This window comes from Gallinula chloropus (genome assembly GCF_964237585.1).
Source record: "Gallinula chloropus genome assembly, chromosome: 1".
Taxonomy (NCBI): Eukaryota; Metazoa; Chordata; class Aves; order Gruiformes; family Rallidae; genus Gallinula; species Gallinula chloropus.
In genome coordinates this window covers 13,749,264-13,773,580 of record NC_140085.1, presented here as the reverse complement: position 1 = coordinate 13,773,580, position 24,317 = coordinate 13,749,264, and the positions used below count along the sequence as shown (strand labels likewise).

At 40.1% G+C, this 24,317-nt stretch overlaps 1 protein-coding gene across 1 annotated transcript in view; it reads right to left on the bottom strand.

Annotated features, from left to right (window-relative positions):
• Positions 1-19,061: 19,061 nt before the first annotated feature.
• Positions 19,062-24,317, bottom strand: part of FAM185A (family with sequence similarity 185 member A) — a 49,289-nt gene continuing 44,033 nt past the window's right edge. Inside the window, exon 8 of the mRNA XM_084272477.1 lies at positions 19,062-19,300. Within this exon, the coding sequence (XP_084128603.1) occupies positions 19,185-19,300 (116 nt within the window). The 3' untranslated portion in view covers positions 19,062-19,184. The remainder of the gene's footprint in view (positions 19,301-24,317) is intronic.

Here is a 24,317-nt window from a genome sequence, read left to right as displayed (position 1 = left end):
ACCGAGAGGGACCTTGAGAGGTGGGCCTGTGCGAACCGCATGAAGTTCAACAAGGCCAAGTAAAAGGTCTTACACATGGATCAGCACAATCCCAAGCACAACTACAGTCTGGGCAGAGAATGGGTTGAGAGCAGCCCTGAGGATAAAGACTTGGGGGTGTTGGTTGATGAAAAGCTTAATGTGACCCAGCGATGTGTACTTGGGGCCCAGAAAGCCAACTGCATCCTGGGCTGCATCAAAACCAGCATCACCACCAGATTGAAGGAGGGGACTCTTCCACTTTGCTCCCCTCTCCTGGAGAACTGCATCCAGTTTTGGGGTCCCCAGTACAAGACAAACATGTAGCTGTTGGAGTGAGTTCAGAGGAGGCCACAAAGATGATAAGAGGGCTGGAGCATCTCTTCTGTGAAGACAGGCTGAGAGAGTCAGGTTTGTTCAGCCTGGAGAAGAGAGGGCTCTGGGGAGACCTTATTGCAGCCTTCCAGTACCTAAAGGGGCCTACAGGAAAGCTGGAGAGGGATGTGCTACAGGGATAGAACATGCCATAATGGCCTTAAACTAAAAGAGGGTAGATTTAGATATTAGGAAGAAATTCTTCCCTGTGAGGGTGGTCATGCAACAGCAGAGGTTCCCCAGAGAAGCTGTGGCTGACAGCCTGTGGCTGACAGTGTTCAAGGCCAGGTTGGATGGGGCTTTGGGCAACCTGGTCTACTGGAGGGTGTTCCTGCCCATGGCAGGGGTTGGAACTAGATGTTCTTTGAGGTTGCTTCCAACCCAAACCTTTCTATAATTCTATAGAATATTGACTTCTTACTCCAAAGAACTCATCATGCTCACAGCAAGACATCTATTGAGCCTCCTCAAACTTAATTTTTTCTATTTTTTTTTAAAAAATCGGTGGTTTTGAAATGTAAACATTGCATCTGGGCAATATAAATCTAGATAGGTTAAAATGTATTGTTTAGTGTTCCAATATCAAACCTGGCATATAAACATATGAAATTCCCCAGTGTCAATAATTTTTCTAATGCAATCAAACAGGAAATTGATTAATTTGTAGGGAAAAAAAAATGAAACTACCACAAAAGCAGTTATGTACATTGATGATAAACTACAAAGTTACTCAGTGAAAAAATATTTTCTTGGTTGAATAATAAGTAATTATCATAGCAGTATTAATATTGATACAGTATTTTAATTTAATTTTACAATGCTTGTAAGTTTCTCTGTATTTCTGATTTGCTGACTCTTGCTTTTTTAATGGATGTCACCAATGAGACTTGCCATCCAAACATTTAATTGGAGTTAAACTATGATTTTTATAGGTAAAACATTGCACTGGAAAACGGAAAAGATTCAGAGAGGGTACAGGGATGATTAGAGGTATGGTACAATCTCCATAAAAGGAACAGATAAGAAAGCAAGGAACCTGCAGTTTGGAAGAGGGGTGGCTGAGGGAATACAACTGAGGACTGTTCAATTGGAAGTGGCATGAAAAGTGCGGACAGGGATCAGCTTCTTGCCGTTTCCTTCTATACATAGTCTAGTGGGCATAAAATGAACCTAGTTTCAAATTTCAGAATAAAGAAAAGACGACTGTTTCCAAAATATATTGCTAAACTGTCAAATTGCATATCATGGGTGGTTAAGCTTGCCTAAATCCTTAGAAAGATTGGACAAATTCAGTATGACCACATAGATTTGCTGCTTTGTTTCAGAACAATATAAGAAATAACTGAGTTTTGTAATTTCACGGTAGAAAAAATAAGTTCATCTTGTTAGGGAGATGATTTACATCCAAATAGGAGCACTTTTTTTATTAGCTAACAACTGTTCCCACAAATGCTTAACTCATGGTTTTTCATTATATCAACTTCATGCCCATAAACAGTTGCAAATTGCAAGGCTGCAGGTACAGGCAGTGCCATCATATAATCCCAGTTTTCAGCTTCTATGTTTTTTCCATTAGAAAGCTCCAACATCCATCATTTTATAGCCATATATTGTAAGAATGAGTCATTTGTTGCTGGACCACAAGGGATGCATCTGGATTGAATCTTGTTACCCAACATAGATGTCAGGCCATTAGTATTTGCTTCTTTAGAAATAATTCTGACTCGCCTTTCTCGAATGTTCAGTGCGAAGTTCCATGTTTTTAATCAAAACAATGACCAAGAATGTGCATCTTGTGTATCTCATTTAAAGTCAGTGTAGCAGCAGAGCTGCTGCTTTCACAGGAGAATATTCACTTCTACATTGGATTATGTTTATAACTAAGAAGCTATTTCAGTATCTCACTCCATAAAGTTAGCTCCAAAAAAGAATCAGGAAAAAAAGTTACTTTCCTTGTTTATCGTATGAATTTGAACTCTTTGAGGAGGAAAGCATTGGCAGGAAATACATGTAGGAGTTAGAGCAGCCATGTTGTCATGGAGAGCAGGAGAAAGATGATGAGGTAAGGAAATAACTCAGAAAGAAATGGCAAGTCCTTTTTTGATAGTTGAATCTTAAGTTATTTGGAAAATACATAGAAAGTAACCCCATTGCATGCTGCACATCTTGGTTATCCTTTGATTATATAAATAACATTTAAACCATGTGAAAAGAAAATGCATATTAAGAGGGCTTTATTAACACTGTTAAGGTAAATTGCTGAAAGTTATAAAATACCCAAATTAATGTAATTGTACAGTGTTAATACATTTACTTGTTCCCGGGTATTATACCAGTACATAAATGCTTGTATGGTCACATATTTTATAAATAGGAGCTTTTCTCATTCATAACTCAGGTAATGTTCATTTAATAAGCAGCAATTTAGTATTTTATATTTTCTTTGATGTTTGTGTGTGTCTTCAAGTCTTATTTGCACAGAATTAAAATTGTACAAATAAATTAGAGCATTGTGTTGTTTCCTTCATATGGTATTCAGTTCTTTGTAGTTTAGCAAACATTATTTATCTTCACAACCTCTTCTGTTATTTTCTTTACAGGTGTAGAACCAGGGATCCGGAAGTGAAGAGAGCAAACAAAGCTCTCTGAGTTCCTTTGATTGCAAATATAATTTTAGTGCAATTTGCAAAATAATGTTAAGGCTAGACTTAGTTATGATCAAATTCAGAACCTAGCTTGGAGGGATATTTTAACTACGCATGCAGACCAAGCATGCCAGTAAAAACAAGATAACTGTATCTCGCAGACGTTGAAATCTTGCCTTCAGCTTGTGCTACATACCCCAGCTGAGAATGTAGTGATTAAGTCATCGCATCTGAGACTTAATTCTGAAGGGAGTGCAGTTTCTCTTCCACATGGATAAAAAGCATGCAGTTCTTGGGTACAGACTGTTTCTGTATTGCAGGTAAGAACCTGTGAAGCTAGGACTGAAACAGAGAGGGTACAGAAGTCAATTTTTATAAATTCTGAAGTGTCTGCTCTAACCAGCCTGAAGTTAAAGCATTCACATCCTGCTGTTTGTAAAATAAAGCAAGTGCAAGCAGCACTGCCTAGCTACAGCTGTACTGATAGAAAACAGTGAAGCTAGAGTGAGGGTACAGACAAAAAGTTCTAAAGTTCTGATCTATGAAACAAAGTTCAGACCTAGTGAGTTGCTTCTTCACACCTATTTAAGTAAGGCTTACAAAAATCCCAAACAATCATATACTTTATGGTCATCAAACAGTTGACATTTACCAGTGAGCAAACGTATGTTAGTGCCTGAGGTCCTGTTTTACATAAGGAAAAAGTAGCTGTTTCAAAGGCAGTAGTCTGATTACTATGGAATTCTTTCCAGAATGACAGATATGTAATATTTGTGCATGAGAAATATGTGAGTTTTGGTGTCTGTGTGCACATGCACGTGTGTTATTTATTCATGTAGCCCTTAGTCTCTTCACCTCAGGACTAATTCTTCAAAGTTTTGAAAAGCTTTGTGCAACCAGTGATTTTTTTATTAAATCTCCTACATAAGTATTTTGTTCTTTCCCCTATGGAGGTAAATTCATTCCAGCAAATGACAAATTACACTGGCCTTATGCCAAGATTAGCAGACCTGGAAGATCAGCTTAGTTAGAAATTTAAGGCACTTAAGGCAGGTTTTAGCATGGACATCACAGAAGAGGAGGGAGTCTCACTGAAGCTAAAGCTTTGTCTGAGCAGCAAAACAATCTGCAATGCTCATACCGTGGCACCACATGAAGAACTTCCAATTTAGGTTGTTTAGTTCTTCAGTTAACGAATCTGCAGGCTCGTCAAGAGAAGGTTTCCACAAGCACAAATTACAGTCTACCTTCTTCATTTTGTAGGCCTAGAAAGTGAATCTTTTCAGGATTAAAAAAGGTTCAGGCCAAAAAGGTTAAAATAGTTTCAGAGTACAAAGAAGAAAAGAACATTTTATTACTCTATGTGGCCTTTCATAGGCATTTCATTGCAAACAATAAATGTGCATAGTATGCCAAAGTTATAACTACCCAGGTTTCAAGAAAAGTTGGGTTTTTAAGTATGATTCTCTGACGCGATTTAAAATATATACACTTTAAAGTGCATTTTACCAAAAAATTTCATTCATATGATGACCTGCAAGCATCAAATGTAAGATGCAAAATATGTGAACACAGTGAGTAGGTCAAACTGTCTCCTCAGTCTTTTCAGATGGCCTTCTGGAAGAGAAAAAGTATTAATATAATAATTAAAAACTCATGTAGAAACTAGAATGTCTTAATTGTAGTAGTAGAAATAATAATACTACCTTACTCCTATTTATCACTTGCCATCTTCAGATCACAAAAATGTTTTGTAAACAGTTCTTGGAACTTCACACTGTCTGGAGTTACTCTATGCCATTTTATAAGCTGGGAAAAGCCAGTGAACAGTTTATTCTGTTATTTTCCAAAATGATCTGTTTTAGAGGGCATACAGAAAAGCCAGTACCTGAGTTACAAAGGTGATGGAGTTGAAGTCAGGAGGATCTGCAGGTGCTTATTTGCTCTAAAAATGAGGATAGAAATTGTACCCTGCATTACAGCAGGAATGACATGGCACTTCAGCCACAGTTGACTGGCCTGAGCTCCACAGAGCAAATCAGAACCCAGAACTCCTGAGTGACAGTCCTGGGATTCTTAACTATTCCTGTCCAAGAAATATTGTAATTTATACAAGATACAGTTGTTTGTTCATTTTTGGAAATTAAAAAAAAAAAGAGAAAAGTTAATATACACAAAAACGGGTATTTGTGGACAGTAGAAGAATAAATGTATTTGGAGCTGATCCTTCAAGCACAAACCTTTAGGTTTTGTGTTGTGCTAAATTCAAGGAACCCAAATTCAACATATTTTAATATATACAGTGGAATTTAAACAAATGTTAGTCTAAAGGACATATATATTAGCTATGGCAAATAGCCTCTTAATGCATCTATTTTCCTAGTGACATTTGCAGCCAATGGCTGGATGATTTCACTACTAATAAAGGGTACCTAGAAAACAGAAGTGCCTGAAGTAGATCAAAAGATTGATGTAAATGTGTCATAAATTGAGAAAAACCAGATTAGGTATGTCACTGGTTGGTTTGCCACTCTTTCAGGAGTTCTGCAAGGGCACGAAAGACCTGGAATACTTCCATGTCCCTTACTGCCCTCAGCTGACAGATGAAGCTGTGAAAGCAATGGCCCTTAACTGCCACAGACTGACATCTGTCAACATAGCTGGTTGCTCAAAGGTATGAGTAATAAATAGGGCAAAAGTTCTGGGATTGCCATTGCAGGGAAGTACTTTGTACGTCATTCAGAAATTTGACCTGCTGGCATCTGTGTCTTGTCACAAATCTGCAATATACGCAAGTAATTTAGAAATCAGAGCATAAGTTCATCTGATTTTCATGAGTTTTAAGTGTTCTTCTAATGGCTGCAGATATAACATAAAGGTGTCCATGCTGTGTCAGGTAAAAGTTTGTCTCTCCAAGGGTTGTTGTCTAGGGAAGGATGAGAGAGAAGAGCTTTTAGTTATACTTCTTGGAAGTGCTTTCTCAGCTTCCAAAGGGCGGTGTCTTTGTTTTAATAACTCTTGGTATTTTCATGCTTTATTCTTTTCAGTGCTGTTTTTAAACCCAGGTAAAGCATAAATTGGGGCATGGAACTTTATACCTATGGCTTCACATGGCAGGGCAGTGGCTAAAAGCTGATGCAGCCAGAGATGTAAATTCATGCTCATTTTGAAGATTCTAAGCTCAAGAAACAAAGACCTTTGGAAAATAAAATTTCTGTGTTGTTTGGATAACTTATACCTATGGAAGGGAGTCTCCCTTAGGCTTTTTTTTAGTTAGTAAAGTGTTCCTGTAGAGCATCTGTCAGAGAACCTAGCCTCAGTTCTTTGAGAATCCCAATCTCTCTACTAACTACTGGAAGGAGACTAAGAAAAGTAGTTATCTGAAGCCTGTGTTAATATTCCCTTAATATCCAAACACTTGCTGCATTTTGGCAATAAGCATTCAAAAGCAATTTCTAAGAATTCCACCACAGCATCTCCCAGAAATTCCAAATGCTCGTTGTGGTTAATTCTGGAAGGAGCTGGATCATCCTGTCCCAAAGGGGACATAATATTTATCAGGGTGTTTATCCCTTTTTTCCTCATGTGCATATGGTGAACTTTTCTGTCTCACAGTTGGATAAGGAATTTCTAGCGTGATCCGGATTCATCCCAAAGTTTAAGTGATGTCTTGTGTGAGTCATGGCAAGCTGCAACAAGCACCTATCTCAAAAAATGTAGCCTATCAATTTGTCCAAATGCATCAGGCACTGATGGTAGCAGTCATAGTGGGTGATTTGATTGTTGTTTTTTTAAAATTACATGGGAAAAGGTTTTGCAGTGTCATTTCCATCACTATTGAGTGAGAATATACTAAGTTCATTACTACTTCTGGAAAAGTTAATCAGTGGACCAGTTTCTCCCTTTTCTCCTATTTCCTTCCACACCGAATCTGCAGCCATTGTTTGCCTGTGCCTTTCTCCTCTCCAACACTCATCTCCATAACCTTTGACTGTTCTTTCAGTCCTCCAGAGAGTCTTCATGTCATCCTATTCACCACAGTGGCTGAACACATTAGACTCTTGGGCAGCTAGTTTGAGGTGACCCTACTGACTAAATTATATGTATTCTAATTGGTTCATTAGCCTTCCAAAAGTTCCTAAGTTTCTCAGCTTCTAGGCCAAACCCCACAGGCTGTTTGAGGCCAAGGAAGTTTCTGTGTCTTTCAATTGCCTGTAGTTTATATCTTACAGATACCTACTGTACACCATTAATTGTTACACATGTGGCTCTCAGTCTCCTGCATCTTTTAGATATTAAGCTGTTTTTCCATAATTACAGTGATAATAGAAGTTGTGTATGGAGATCTTTTTAAAGTAGTTGTAGTTAGGCAGCAAGCTGCTTTCTCTGCCATGCCTTCCCCTACACCTTACAGACTGACACACGGGAACAAGAAAAAAAAAAGTATAAAATGTCAGTAGATACATCCAGGATGGAAATTAAGAGAGTTTCTGAATATCAGAGCAGGGACTTGTAAAACAGCATCTTGGGAAGGGAGAATATTACCGAATGTTAGGATGGCTCTTGATAAGGGAAAGAACTGGGTCGTAGTTTTTAGTTCCTTCAAATGGGAACAAGAAGTATACCTTCTTCCAATGCTTTGTTCCTAGATGGTATCTAAATGGTTATAAAGACAATCTGTTAACTGCTAATACCCTACTATTTCCAGAAAAGAACATCAAGACTCTTTCAAATAAACCCACACATAAGTTTACAAGTCTTTTCTTGACTTGAATCCAGCTTGCAACTCCGTAAAATGAGATGGTTACACCTGTGGATGTTAAAACTAATGGGTCTTTCAAATCCTTTGGCAATCTCTAGTGTAAATTGAGGGGATCCAGCTGCTAAGTAAGGAAATATTTTCCACGCAGAGACTGTTTAAATATGGTCAGGAGATTAAAGTAAGAATGAACCTGTTCCAAACGATATATGCTAATATATCTGACAGCCATGCCTTGAAGCACCAGCTACATATATTAAAAAGAAAAATCACAGCAGAGGGAACAGTGAAAAAAACATACAGAAATTAAGAATCTTTTGCTATGTGCTATTCAGGCTACTCTAAAATTAGAAGACTTTATGACCTTGATCATATCTAATTGTCTTTGAACAAACTCCATTGGTTTCAGTGAAAGCACAGTGAGCCTCCCCTTCACGTTTCTGTAGACCTAGGACAGGTACAAGTCATTTTGCAAATGCTGATACTAAGAGATTCAGCAGTGCAGTCTTACTCATGGCATGAGTCTGATTTGAGAGTAATTCTTATTTCATAGGAAAAATATGAAGTTGCTGTGGGAAACATAACCTACACATGAAAAAATACAGCAAGAAGTTAAAATATATCTCTTGTATGAATCAGCTATTTGAATAGCAAAGTTCTGAAGACAGAATTTGATGGACAATTAATTCTGTAATTCAGACTTCTCAAGGGGATAGGATTGAGTGTGTTATGAATGCAGACTTCTCTTAAATGTTTCTGACAAATTACTGGCTTTAGAGTCAGCAAATTTTTATTTTGTTAGGAATGTTAATCTATTTATTAATCTGACAATCTATTTATCAATCTATTGCAGGGCTTGATATTGAGCATATAGCTAAATCTGGAATAAGCAAAGCACAGAATCACCTCTATATTCCAGGAGGACCATATCATTAGATAGTATGATATTTTTCTGGTCCACAAGCCAAGGTCCCAGCTTCACCTTGCCTCTTTGTCCGTTTTAGTTTCTTGTGAGATTGGTTGTTTAATGCAAGAGAAACTTTCATCTCTTTCCACCATCCCACTTCATTGATTTTAATCAAGTGTCTTTCAAAGGTCTTTAGCGTGTCCTTTCTTCATTTTCGATCCTGACCAAACAAAGTAATTAAAGTATGTATAAAATTTATTCTTGGCAGTTTCCACTGAGGTCAGTGCAGCAATTACAGCACTTGCATGGCTGCTTATGTGCCTTGAGGACTGTGTCTCCTGTTTCTCAAATTTGGCTTCCAGCATTAATGGCAGTGAGATTCAGATTAGAAAAATGGAATTCTGAGGCAGAACTAAGCAGCTGTACTTCAGAGCTCAAGGAAAACAACTGCATGTTAAGAAGGTCTTGGTTGTGAGCCACTCCTTTCCAATAGAGAACTGAGATACAAAACTGATATAACTAAACCATGAGTGCAGTCTAATAGTGTAGTGAGAGCAATGCAATAGCAGGTCAGTCTACAGGCTTATTACATGTGTGTGCTACATGCGAAATTACCAGGCTAGGAAAGTTAAAGCACCCTGGTAAGGTGAAAAAAATCCGTCAAATCTTTAGACTGTGCCAGAATCACAATTAACTAATATCTAATATGCTCTTGATATTTAAGTGATGGTTCCTGTAGAGCCTTTTGCAGAGATGTGTAATTCTGCTGTGCCATAAATCATACTTCCATGAAGTATTTTAAAATAGTTTTCCCACAAATCAGACACTAAAATGGAGCTCAGTGTTTTTTTTTCTTTCAGCTATTCAATAATCTCATTGCTGTGTGTCTCCTTCCTTCATTTACAGATGACTGATGCCTCTATCCAATACTTGGCTGCAGCCTGCCAGTATCTCCACTTCTTGGATAACTGGGATGCATTCATCTTACTGACAAAGCACTGAAATGTCTGTGGAAAGGTTGTAAGCAACTCCACACTCTCAAGATGCTGTACCGCAGAAATATTGCTAAGTATAAGACTGTTTCTTAATCTTAATTCAGAGGTGGTTGTAAACCCAAAAACATGAGGGTTTTTTTTTTCTTCACTGGCATCATGCTCCCATGCCAGGAATCTGGCTGGAGACATCTTGCGCCTTTATCTTGGGGGTGTCCTTAGGATTCTGGTGGCTTGGCATGGGTATCCACACATTCTGGCATCAGAAGTGAATGGAAATAGGGACTCGAGGTTTCTGAGGGCTCGTGGGACCCTGTTTCTCCATGATGGTGTGTCAGTGTATGGCAGAGCCAGATTTGAACATTGATGTGGGCCTGTGCTCAAAATGCAGCATGGTCACAGCTAATGAGTCAAGGCATCATAAGCAGAGTTTAATGAAGTGCAAATGAAACATCCTTGTTCTGTATCTACAACTGGAAAAATCAGGTCACCTACCACAATGTGATCCAGCTTCCCCACTGGTGTAAATGGACTCAGCCTCTTGACTCCCCACAGCCATTAAAAGCCAGTCAGTTCTGGTCAGGTTTAGACATGATCTTTCAGCTGTGAGTCTCCAAAGTGCAGATCTGATGTCTGTCACACTTCATGGGCATTAAAGAGCCCACGTACGGACCAGGCGCCGCACACGTAGAACTGCACAGTGGCCAAAGGGACTGGAACTGTTTAGAAAAGAGCTACAGTTTAAGTACAGCAGGTATATCTGGGTATGTAGCTTAAACTTTATGACTTAAAAAAGACTTAAGAACTATGTAATACTGTATTATATACAGAGTATATATAAAGAATATCCATATTAGGAGGGCCCTAATCCCATTCTAACAGAGGAGCACTGTGTTAAATCATTTAATAGTTGCTTTACAGACCATTGGATCAATGCAGATGCATAATAACTTGAAAGATATTTCTAGTGTGCTTCATGCTTTTCAAACCCTCCATGGTTTACTTCCCTCTGTCTCACCACGAACAATTCTGCTGTCATTACTTTTCTTTACTTCTGACTCAGTTTTCTTAATGTCATCTCAGAACTTCATCTCAAAAGCTGTACTTCTAATTAAATAATTGTTTGGAAACAAAATCCTAAATGCAACAGTACAAATTGAAAGAAATTATTCTAAATGAACCTAAATGTTAATTCTGAGAAAAACCTCTAATATGATTAATTTCCTTATAACTTTCTGATGTATAGTTTTTCTTGTGTTAAACCTCAAGGGATTTTCTTTTACCCCCAGATTACTGTTGTTGACTTGGTTTTTCTGTGACTTCATATCTCTGTTTAGAGTGCTAAACAGTGTGTCATCCCTTTGGGGCTCTGGTTGCTTATACATCTTCCCGTAGAAGTGAGATGCAGTAGGAACAGAAATTTGGGTGAATTCCAATTTCTGTTGGGTCAGTCATGATCAAAGAGTTGACCTGACTTCTCAGAAAACCTTCTTCATTACTGTAGCCTTTGCAGGACGAACCAGGATTATGCCTCTGCCTCAGAATCCCATACACTGTGGATTCTCCAACTGTCTTGATTAAGTTCTTCTGACTCAGCCAAGGAATTTCCCAACCACTTATTTTTACTGTAAAGAAAGCTCTGGAGAGTTACAGATCCTTGCAAAACAAAAAGTGACCATGAGACATGCATCTCCACCCAGTGTTATCTTTGCCCTTTTTGTGATTTCTAAAACTAGGCACACCTTGACAATTTTACTCCTGGTATGTGATGGTGAGTGGTTCTTTTCTTTGCCAGCCTGAGTCTCTAACCCTTCACACCACATGCTCATTGGTAGGAAACTCCAAGTAGATTGATCCTGTAGAACGATTTAGCAGTGAAGACTTTTTACTTATTCCTTCCCACAGGTCTGAAGAGGCTCCCAAGACCTGGGCAAGCTGCAGGCTACAACGACCATGTGAAGCTCAGGGTGGCTTTTCAATACAGACTCCAAAATAATATTCAGAAAATAAAGGAGTTCACAGATAGATTCAGATATATTCCACATCCTATAGCTCACACTTAAGAAAAATCTTTTTTATTGTCATTCAAGACCAATATTGTGAACATAAAAGCCATTTGTTTTCTGCCAATAATTGAATCAAAACCACAGTGAAATAGTGCAGTGATGCTACAATGTTAGTCATCTTGCAGCACATTTTCAGCAATGACATCAAAAGCAATGACAGTACTGTCACTTGTATGTCACAACGTATTTTTATAGAGCTATGCATTTCATTCACAACTTTTATGTTTCTAGTAATTAATAATAAGCAATAAATGCCAGGAAAATGAACAACAGGGTCTCATTCCCTGTTTTCACACTAACTTTTAAAACCTTAATTGAGTTCTTAGTTTTTCATAGAGAAAAAAGGCTGTTTTCAGGTGCAATATGTGTTCTGTGGGTGTGGAACTTACATTTCAGAGAGGACATTTCGTTCCCTGTTTAAGGAGATGGAAGAGGACATTATGTAGGTTGCCCAGAGAGGCTGTGGAAGCCCCATCCCTAGAAAAGAGTTCTGTTTAAGACTAGGTTGGGTGGGGCTTTGGGCAACCTGGTCCAGTGAAGGTGTCCCCGCCAATGGCACGGGGTCGGAACTAGATAATCTTTGAGGTTCCTTCCAACTCAAACCAGTCTGTGATTCTATGATTTTATGTAAACATCAGACTAATCTTAAGAACTAAACATGAGTGGCTTACGTTCTAAATAAGCAATAGAAGAAATTCCCCATTATTAATCATTAAATACTAACCAGTTGTAGCAGACATGCCTGACTAGACTGAGCCTTGCAAGTGTTGAGGCATATCTCTTGCATTGTGTCACTTTTTTTTTTCCAAAGTTTTATTCTTACTTGCTCATTAGATTAAAATAGAAAACATATGGAGCCACAAAGATCTTCAAGTTTCATTCCAGTGCAGAAACAGTTGTGAGTGCAGAAATTGTCCATTCTTTCCAGTATCAGGTAGCATTTGAAATTGTATTTGCCAACATACTAGCCTGATTCCAGGTTTATTAAATGCTAGAAGGAAAAAAAGGTCTATGGCCTGATACTTTAATGTGTATAAGTATGTAAAGGGCAAGAGTCAGCAGAATGGAGTCGGGTTCTTCTCAGTGATGGTCAGTGATAGGAGAAGGGGCAACGGGTGCAAGCTGGAGCACAGAAAGTTCCATGTGAATGTAAGGAGTAACTTTTTCACAGTGAGGGTGACAGAGCACTGGAACAAACTGCCCAGAGAGTTTGCGGGCTCTCCTTCTCTGGTGACATTCGAAACCCGCCTGGAAATATTCCTGTGGGATTTAGTCTGGGTGATCCTACTCTGGCAGGGGGGGTTGGACTAGATGATCTTTCAAGGTCCCTTCCAACTCCTAACATTCTGTGATACTTGTTGTTTATTTCTGTATCCAGAGGCTAAGGACCTTTCAACCAATCCTGTTTCTAAATGCCATAAAGAATCATGGATAATCTACTGGTAGGAGGGAGAATGTGATTCTGGTACAACTGCTTTCTTCTGCTAGAGGAAAAGCAAGCTAACCAGCCACTTTTTAAATGTAGGAAAAGGTTGTATTGGTTGTGATTCACTTAGCACTAAACCTACAAGAAATAACACACTGTTGTCTTCAGCAAAACACTGCTTTTTCCTGTAAAACACTCTCCTTAGACTTCTCAACACAAATACCATTTAAGGGCAGCCACAGTGCTGCGGAAGCTGTGGGTCTCCATTAGCCTTTCTGGGTGCAGGTGGTGAAAGGTGATTTGCCGTTGCTATGAGAAGCCCTCACCAGCCTTGCGCTCGCTCTCACCGAACTGCATCTCAGCTGTAACAGTTTGGTTCCACCAAAAGCTGTTCTTTGAGAGCAAAATTAAATGCTTCCTTCTTTCTTGTCTGCAGTAATACAAAACTTCTGCACCAAGTGACTCATCAACAAATTCAATTTTTGCCTTTTAAACAGAACTTACACTGGGTCTTAATAGTGACAATGCGGTTGGCCTTTTGAGAGCTCTGATTTTTGTTTTGTGGGGTTATTTTTGTTACTGACGTGTTTTCTGATGGTTACAAAGGAGATGGGAAGAACTGGTATTTTTTTGAAAGAGCAGAATTTCTTAGTTATTATCCAAATATTCAGGTATCTCTCAGGGCAGGAAGGATTTGGGAGTCCAACACACATATAATCAGAATGAAGACAGCCTACACATGATTTGGTAAAGGACTCAGAATAATTAGCCTTTATGTTTTTTTTTTTTATGACACAAAAATATCAGAGTACTGTCTTCTCACTGACTGTAAATCAATCTTCAGAAGTGACACAGAGGCTCCTGGAGTGCCACATCTCAGTCACCATGTACACTTGAACTGGATGCCATGCAAAGATACAACTACTGCAGAATACCTCAGACTTTACGTAGCCTTATCACTCTTCGTACCTTGGAGCATGCTTGCAGGGTGCTTTCTGCTCTTCCCATTAGCTGCCTGCCTTCACTTGGCTCTTCAGCTTCATTGCTCCTGCATTTGCACTATAAACAGTTCTCCCATGTTTCAATTTTAATTTTCTATTGCTTTTTCCTCCTGATGATTGTTTTTTTCATCTCAAAAAGCCTTTTTCAAAACTTGTTTTTTTATTATAACAGACCCAGTCAAACACGCCTGCATTTTGGAATGGCTCAGGGTTCAGACTGTGATGCAGAACTGGATGGCCCTGCTACCCCCACTTAGTAAAAGGGGTTGAATCTTTGGGTAAGGATCCAATTATATATTCCAGTGCAGCTCAAGCCGTGTGTTTGGGCCAGCAGCTTGCTCTGACTTACACCGAGATATTTCCTTTGCCAAGGATTGCAATTATTTGCTGAGATGCTTTTTATTCACCACTGTGCTCATTTAGGACGCTATATAAACAAATAGGCAGGCTCTATCATAGTACAGTATATCTTAAATTAATGATCCATTTTGCCATGTGTTGATGATTAATGAATGGCCATTTCTGGCAAACTAATCAGCTGTAGATCCAGGCGTGGGACAGCCTAAGTTTCCAAAAAAATAGTAACAACTCCCCTTATACATGCTTCAGACAGCCTCCATACATCGCAGTTTCCATGAATAACAGGAATTTGGACTTGGATGAGTTGACTTTTCATTTTATAGCTTAGAGCTTATAGCTCATATAAATTGTGCACACATTCCTCAATGGCATGGGGCTAAGAGAAAAACAGATACAGCCTTGTGTTCATGTGGTTCGTACAGTGTGTCAGTGTTAGATTTTATGAAAACCATATCCCAAGATACACAAGGTTGACAAGGAGCCCTCCTTGTCTCACTGATGATGTCCCTTTTGCAGCCCTGCCCACTTCCCCTTTCCCGCTGTGGCAGTGCAAGGGGTACAGCTGGGCACGTCTGCCTCCTTTGTAACCATCTCAGTGTTTTCACTTTGGGGAAAAAAACTACTGTAGCAGCATTACCAGCAGATAACAAACCACTTCAGTTTGGATTTTTTTCCTGTCCCTGTCTAGATGCCATCTATTATATTCTGTGACAGAGCTGAGGGCAGTGGCTGGCAGGGAGAGAGGCTACCTTGCTGCAGCTGTGGCACACCACAGTCTCCCAGAGGATGGGAGATGGAGAGCACTGGCTCTTCCCCAGCGAGCACATAAGTATGCTCAGCCCAGGGGAGCTTTCTGCAGAGCAAGAGCCAGCAATGGGGGGAGGCCAGGGAGGCGGGTGTGCTGCACAGCCAGGAGCCAGCCGACGGCCAAGCTGCAGAAGTGATGGAAAGAGACGTTCGAAAGACTGAGAGTGGCGTGTTGAGTTTCTCCAGCTCGGGCAGGCAATGAAAATTGCTGGGCTGATACTGCCAGGAAAGGAGGGAGAGGAGTTGTTCTGCTTCTTTTTTAGGGTGTCTCAGCAGGCTTCATCTTTCTCCTATTTCTGCGTCATTTTGTTCCACTTCATTGTTTTTGTGTTCTAAGGCTGCAAAGGGCAGTGACTGCAAAATACCGAGAGATCGGGGGGTCATGGCTGGGTTTGGACATCAGAAATAATTCTCTTCTGGTTCAGCTATCCCAGAAGCTGCAAACCACAGCCCTGGGGCGAGCTTGGGGCCAGTGCAGGTACAGTGCTCTGTAACACTGCCCATTGTGTGTTGGTGCCACAGACGAGAGAGTGACCTGCTGTTACAACAGGCTTCCTATATAGCTATGAAAAACCACTCTGTAGACTCCATGATGTCTTTTGGTGTAACTGGTTTATTGACAACACAATGCTATTATTCCAATGGCATACCTACTCAGTGCCAGAGATCTGGGGTTTGGGCTCCCCAGTCTAGACAGACACTGACACACCAGAGTAAGTGCAGATGAGGGCCACCAAGGCCATTAGAGGGCTGGAGCATGTGTAAAGAGAGGCTGAGGGAATTGCTTTGCTCAGTCATAAGAAGAGAAGGCTCGGGCTGGAGGAGACCTTATTGCTGTCTGTAGCTCTGACCAGAGGATACAGAAGACATGGCCAGCATGTTCTGAAAGGCACTGAGACAGGACAAGTGGCATATGCAAAGTTCTGATTACATACATGGAAACAATTTTTTCATCAGGAGGCTTGTCAAACACTTGAACAGGATCCCAGAGAGATGTGCAACCTTCATCCCTAGAGATATTCAGAACTCAGCTGGCAAAGCCATGGCCTATCTGGTCTAGTTGGATCCATTCAGAGCAAGACCTGGATTAAACAATCTTCAGAAGCCCCTTCCAACCTCACTGATTCTGTGACTATGGCCTAACCTATTATCTTCTTCCTTAGTTTCCACCACACCTCTCATAACATTGACAGCTTCAGGTAAAACAGGAAACTTTTGCTCATTAAACAGCTTTTACTTTGTAGAAACAGCCTCCATGATTTTTTTATCTACTTTTGTCATATTTTATATCTTTTTAAACTCTTGTTGCAGAGAAGCTGTCTTGAAATATACAGCCAGACTGGAGAAATAAAGAACATAATGATGCTGACCCTTCTGCCTGGCTTGGATATGACTGGGATGGTAGTAACATGATCCCCTTCAGCTAAAAAAAATACATATCGGAGCCCAAATAAACAAATCCTTCAAAGTGAAAAATGAAAAAATTGTGCATCTTCTAAGGTTCAAGGGTTCACTGGACCATGAAGAGAGCCTATCATATTTTTCTTAAAACTAATCATACTTCAATAAAAGGTGGTACTCATCAAGTGACGTGGTTCTTGAGCAATGAAGAACAACATCGGGTAGGAGAGCCAAATGAAAAGCAGCACAGTTGAGGAAAGTGTTGAAAATTTAATTTTCTCCAGTTTCAAGAACATGTCAAATGGACAAAGAAAATGAGCATACGTAGGATTCGCCATTCAAATCCTAATTACTGATAACCCACTAATCTCTCCTTGTCTAGAGAAAAATATAGTTTCACCTCATTATAGCAGGGCATTACTCAAATGCCTTTGGGGAAACTCCCAAAGCTTTGTCTTTCCTCAACTCATAGTTGACCTTTATGTTGAACTTCTAGCTGGTCTCAACATTTATTACCTTGGAAAGAATATAATCAGAGTAGTTTTAGTGATAAGCAAAATTTTTCTGTTGGCTTATTTAAACTTATGTAAGCAAGGAACTAGCAATTCTAATGTTTAATTTCAGCTAGTTTTGGCATATAAATGGCTTAGGTTGTTTTCTTTTAAATGTGGAAGAAATAGCTTGTTTTTCTCCTATGTTCTCCCTCAAATTGCTGATGCAGCAGTCCCAAAAAAGCATGACCTTCATCAGAGAAGCCGACAAGGCTTTGGATTCTGGGAGAATATTGGAACCATTAAATGGACTCTATTTTGTGAAATCTCTACTACACTCTTTATTTTCAGTGTGGTGTGAATTCAGGAGTGCTTCTGTCCCTCTGTCTGCAGCAGGGCGCAGAAATCTTTAGTTTCAAAAAAACTTTCAGGAAGTCTAAAATCATGACACAGTTTTTAAATTTTAATCTTTTAACAAAAGTATGATAATAATAATTACTAATAATATTAATAAAATATCACTTTTAGTAATAATATCAGTAATGTTTTATATATTAGTGTTTATATTGAAAACGCATACACTTTGCCATACCCATCAGTGCCCACCTCATCCAAGCAAACAGAAAAGGGCAAACATCATGTGGAGATTTAACCTTCCTGAATTATAGCAGAGACTGTGCCCCTGGCTACTGAAGTCCATTAGCCAGGGGCAATTATACCGCTCGGGGAATCTTGTGGGAGAGAAGTTAATTTCATGATGTACCACTTACGAAGGGAAGTACATACACACAAATACACAATGTAAAATCTGAGCTGACTCTCTGAACTCTTCTTTGCTATTTGCCATCAACCCAGTTGGCAGGAATTCTTACATTTCAGGTTTAAACCAGAATTTTCAGTACTTCTTTTATAAGGTGCCATACAGCTGCATGGAAAGGCTTTCACAAGCTCTATTTACTTCACCATGTGTTTGTATTAAAGTATCTCAACATCCCCCACAAAACCCATGTATGCCCTTGTACAGGGCGTACACACTTTCCTCACCTCCTTCTCTGCCTTTCTGCCTCCAAGAGCTCTCAGTTGTGCCACGGAGGGCTGACAGGAAGTCAAAGAAACAGATTACCCTTCTCATTTATCAGGCCAATACTTCCATTCTTTGGCAGCTTTTACTTTAGGGGAATGTTCACATGGACTCTTATCTAAGTCCAGTTCCTTCTTGAAATCAGCCAGATCCCTTGCACTTCTGAGTATTTATTTTAAAAGCTTTTCTTTCCAGACAAACAGTGGTAGACACAGAGCTCTTACTTCTATCCACAAATAAGTGGTTCAGGATGACACGGAGCAAGTTCTGTCATTTCGTGTGAGTGGTTTTACACAGACAGTACCCACTGACAAGGCAGAAACTGCTTCAGGTTCAAACACCACAGGAGAAGCCCAAATAACGGCAGTTCTGAAAGTGCTTTTATCCTATCCACCATGCAAATAAAGAAGAAAACTCTCTGTATTTTGCACAAACCAGTAGAACTGCCAAAGTACTGAGACATTTAACTTAAAAATATAATACAGCTTGCAGAGCATGTCATCTTAGAAGTAAATTTTCATATTCTAAAGTACCAGAGATTGAAAATGCTTTTTATTTTTAAATGATTACTCCAAACATTTGTTTTAAGATTACCACCTTTTACACTGACGTGGTAAATGGGGCAAGTTTTACAAATTCTAAATATGTAAGATCTTGCCATTCCTAAAAGGCACCACAAGTAAAACAGTCCCGTTAAGCACCAGCCATGGACAGAGGCAGATCTTGGGTTAAAATGCCTTCATTTTTAATATTGTTTCTCTCCTATATTAAGAATATACATCAGCAGAGTTTCAAGATTTTACAAAAATGTTCCTTTACAATCTCTTGATTTAATCTCTTTGGCCTGTTTCACCTTTAAGAACCTTTCAGCTTGACAGACTGGATCCAGCTTTGGCTTTTAAGACACACTTTGCCATTTTGTGTGTCTGCCTTTATCCACTTGTCCGTTTCATTCCTTTGATTCATGTGACCTGGAAAAGAGAGTTCTTTGTAGTTCAATTTGACACACAATGCAAAGCTATCATCTTCACATTGCCTTTTTCCAAGATCCCTGGAAATACCTGTAAAGATTTTTATTTGGTAGCATTTGGGTATTTTTAACAGGGGCTTCTGATATTTCTTTGTTGATACAGGTGGTTTTTTTGCATTAATCTTGTTTCCCATAATATGTCACTACAATAAAGTTGTGGAGTTTATTATACTGTACAGCAGTTATTATGGACTAGGAAACACGTGTACATTAGACATTAATCTGGCAAATTAATTTGAAAAGTTTTCATCTTTATTGTAAACATGGAAAAGAGACATAGGTAAGACCAGATTTCCCAGATGATCAGGCATGTTACTACTACAGCTTTGTTATGATAATGGCTTAAAAAGCCCCACCCCACCCAGCGAGGTCTGTCTGTCTTACACGCTTCACATAAACTTAGTATGCACTGCCATGCTCTGAAAAGCTCCCTGTGTAACAGAAATAGGAGAAAGTTCAATTTATCTTCATGTTACAATTAGGAAACTCGAGACCAAGAGAAAGTGACCTTCCAAATTTATACAAATTTATGACCAAATTGGGAACTGAACTGGGATCCCTAAAGTCCCAAATCACAAGATCAACCTTTGCTTTGGTTTATCTTTGTAAAATATCTTATATTATTATTTTAGTGTTGTGTGACTGAGTGAATTCTAAGTTTAGAACTAATTTGAGCCTAGAATAGCATGAGGGATGGCCAGGAAGCAGATTCTGAAGCAGCTTTGCAAACATGCTCTGCTCTGACCTGTAACACAGCTGAAATTAAGTTTTGGCCACACCAATACCAATGGCAAAGCTCCAACTAACATCACTACATTGCTTTCCACACCTCAAGTCCATGTGCCAAACTTTTCAATAGCGTTTCAGAGCTTTGGTACCTCTAGGTGGGATGAATGTAAGGTTATGGGCCAAACCCACATTGACTCACTATCAGGCTCAGGTACTCTGACAGTATTCTCCCATTGAATGAACAAGTTATTTCAGTGTCCTTCGAGGATCTCCATGTGGATGTCTGAGTACAAGTTCTACACTCCTAATTGCTCCAGGCAACATCACTCTTGGTCTTGGTCTCAACATCATTCCTACTGTAAGGCAGAATCCACACTTCTAGGCCCTGTCTAATTATGGACTCAAATCTATGATGTTCATCACAAAGTTGGAGTCCAGAGAAGGGTCACAAATATGACCAGAGGGCTGGAGCACCTGTCCTATGAAGACAGGCTGAGAGAGTTGGGCTTGTTCAGCCCAGAGAACAAAAGACTCAGTGGAAACCTTACTGCAGCCTTCCAGAACCTAAAGGGGCCTACAGAAAACCTGGAGATGGATGGGTTACAGAGTATGCATTGATAAGACATGTGATAATGGCCTTGAACTAAAAGACAAAAGATTTAGATATTAGGAAGAAATTCTTCCCTGTGAGGGTGATGAGGCACTGGCACAGATTTCCCAGAGAAGCTGTGGCTGTCCCATCCCTGGAAGGGTTCAAGGCCAGGTTGGATGGGGCTTTGGGCAACCTGGGCTAGTGGAGGGTGTCCCTGCCCATGGCAGGGAGGTCAGAACTTTTTTAAGGTCCCTTCTGACCCAAACCACTCTGTGATTCTATGAATTTCACAGAATCACAAGGTTGGAAAAGTCCTTTAAGATCATCAAGTCCAACTGTTCCTGTCCTATGCTAAACCATATCCCTGAGTACCTCAACTACCCTTTTCTTAAACACAACCAGGGATGGTGATTCAACCACATCCCTGGGCAGCCTGTTCCAGGCCCTGACAACTCTTTCAGTAAAAATTTTTTTCCTAATATCTACCCTGAACCTGCCCTGGCACAGCTTCATGCCATTTCCCCTTGTCCTATCACCTGTCACCTGGCTGAAGAGACCATTGCCCACCTCTACAACCCCCCTTCAGGTAGTTGTAGGTGGTGATAAGGTGTCTCCCCTCAGCCTCCTCTTCTCCAAGCTAAACAGCCCCAGCTCCCTCAGCCACTCCTCATAGGATTTGCCCTCCAGCCCTTTCACCAGCCTGGTTGCCCTTCTCTGGATGCACTCGAGGACCTCAATGTCCTTCTTATGGTGAGGAGCCCAGAACTGGACACAGTACTCGAGGTGTGGCCTCAACAATGCTGAGTAAAATTTGCTGTTTAAAATAAAGATGTTGAATCTTTATCTTTGTTCAACATCTTTATTTTAAACAGCAAATTTAAACAGCAAACAGGTATCAATAAAATGAGCCAACAAAGAAGTGCAAAGAAAAACTTCAGCTGATCCCTTAATGGAGTTGCAGAACAGTGAGAATGCAGCTTTTTTCCTAAGGAGAGACGACACAGTACATGTATGGCAGAGAGAGATTCCAGAAAGTTCATATTGGAGTGCTTGGTCCCCATTCCTCTCTCATGTTTTTGTCACCATGACTTGTACTTCTGTACAAGGAACCAACACTGAGGCACGGAATCAGCCCAGCAAATGAAGAGTTTCACACACTGCTTACACCCTGCTACAGTGCTGCTAGAATTTTAAAGAAGAATTTTGAAGAAACACAGAAATCAATCTACAAGAGCTGGTATAAAGCTCAGTTGTTGTCTGAGCTCTGTTTCTTATTTTGCATTTGTTATGTGAACTTAGAAAAATGTTTTGTTCCTTATGCTTCCTTTGGAGATTTGCCTGTGAAGAGAATGCAGAAGATACAAACTGCTTGCAGGAAAGCGAGTGTCAAGTTCCCCTCCCTAGGGATGAAGATCTTCAAACTGTTCTAAGGTTATTTAGCCTATTGCAACTAGCAACATGTTTAAATAGGTTTGGGTAAGAGGTGCTAATCAAGCAGCAAGTTTTAGCTGAAGACCTTTTGATGACAGTTTGGTCTTTACCCACCAGTCAAGACAACAGCATGAGCCCTGGAGAAGGCAGATGCACCACTGTGCTGTGTGAAAACTACAATTTAACACTCAGGGGAAAAAAATGTTAGGGTTTTTTTTTCCCCACACGTAAGTTTAAAGGCAAAGAACACCTTCACAGAACAATATGCACTGAAGTACTGACTGTTTAACTTCAGTCTCCAGAAAGGCAAGAGAACAGAGCGCTCTCTTTTCATATGAAAAGACACGTGAAGACGAGCATATTTTAAATGTTTTCCAGCAGTACTGTTAGACTGGGGTGTATCTTAAAAAGGCTGTGAACCACTTGAGTTAAATGCAAGCTGAAACCAATAAAGATCTGTAGGATAGCTTCTCATCTAATGTGTTTTGTAAAGTTGGATGAACTTTCTATTTGACTTGAAGGAATGTAATCTTTTCCAGATACAACCTGGGTCTTTGGGGGTTTTATGACACTGCTTAAGGATCAAGGATTCACAGAGGGACAGTGTTTAGAGGGACACTGTAAAAATAAGCTCTTCCCACTCTTGTCTAGTGGCAAAGAGTCAATAAAAACTGCTTCTAGGAAAGAAGGAAAAATTGGAAGTGCTTTGAGAACAGAGAAACAGGGAGGGACATGGCAGTGGATAGTGTTACTCCAGGGATCAGAACTATAACTCAGAATGCAACAGACCCAAGTCAGCTGGGCTGTGGGAGAAAGGAGTAGCTACACTCAGGCAGCTGTTCAGTTTCAGAAGAAACTTAAGCTTCAGCAGACTGCTATAACACAAGCTCTTTCAGTTATTTCCCTTTTAAAGACAAGCTGATTGCCTCACATTATTCGCTGCCCCTTCAGCTGTGTTTGTATTTAACCCTGGAGCTCCATGCAGCTAAACCCACAAGACATTATCTTAACATAAGCAATACAGACCTTCTGATAACAACAGCAGTTACACCCATCTGTACGCAGCGCATGAGACCTCATTCAGTCTGTCCCCTCCTTTCACCCTGCCTTTAATGCATAAGTCCACAGCACCTCATAGGCCACTCTCTCAGTACTATGGGAGTTGTTCTGTGACCAGTGAGAAAAGCTATTCCTGAAGGCCACTGAGGTAGGATACATCTGTCTCAATCCCCTGTGTTCCAGAGCAGAATCCAGTTCTAATCTCACACAGATGTGAAAGCCTTTCACTACATGCCTGAGCGTGTAAGGAGAAAGGGGCTTCTCACCACAACCTACTCAGAGAACCAAACAGTTAAAAGACTTGATGTTATTATGAGAAACCTGGGAAATCAGAGATAGGACAGTGGTATCAATGCCCACCTTTTCAAGGGAATTTGGTAATTAGACAGACTGACTCCTGAGGCACATGAGGAAGAAGGCCATCTGAAAAGTTTCTAGTGATCAAAAGAATAGTTGAATGTTGGGTGAACCCATAAGGTAGTGCTAACATCTTCATGGAAACTTTCACAGGAGAAAAGGGGTCATTCCTTTTCAGACCCAGGATATACATCTGAGGGAGGCCTAAGTATCCAAGGGAAGAGGTAAGTTAACATGAGAGTCCTACTACCTGTGTGCATGGTCACCAGAAGGCATGGCTCTGCAAGGAACACTGTACAGATGTGTGGCTCAGCAAAGCTCCAGTGCTGTAGATGGGGTGGAATCAGTACCAAAGGTGAAAATTCCGCAAACTAACTGTTGTCACACTGCATGACATAGGGAGCAAGTATGTCACTGTGTGGGAGAAGACAATCATTCCTGAAGAGTATGTTCTTTGTAAGAGCACAGAACAATTCAAAGAGGTTGGTTTGCAAACCCCACAAAGTAAGAATAAGGAGACACAATAACCTACAAACACCCACAGCCTCTGAGGAGCACCTGTGACGCTGTGGGACTTTTACCAAGGAAACTCATGCAAGTTCTGCAAACCAGATGGAGTTAAGTGACTGCCAAAGTTTAAAGCTCGCTCAGCACCAAGCAGATTGAGGACATCAGGTCAAAAGTTGCTGCTGAACGTGAACTTGGCACTAGAATTGGGGCCAGGGATGGAGAAAGATCTGGCATCAGATGAGTCCTCAGAATCACTCAGAGATGGAAGATTTACATGGTT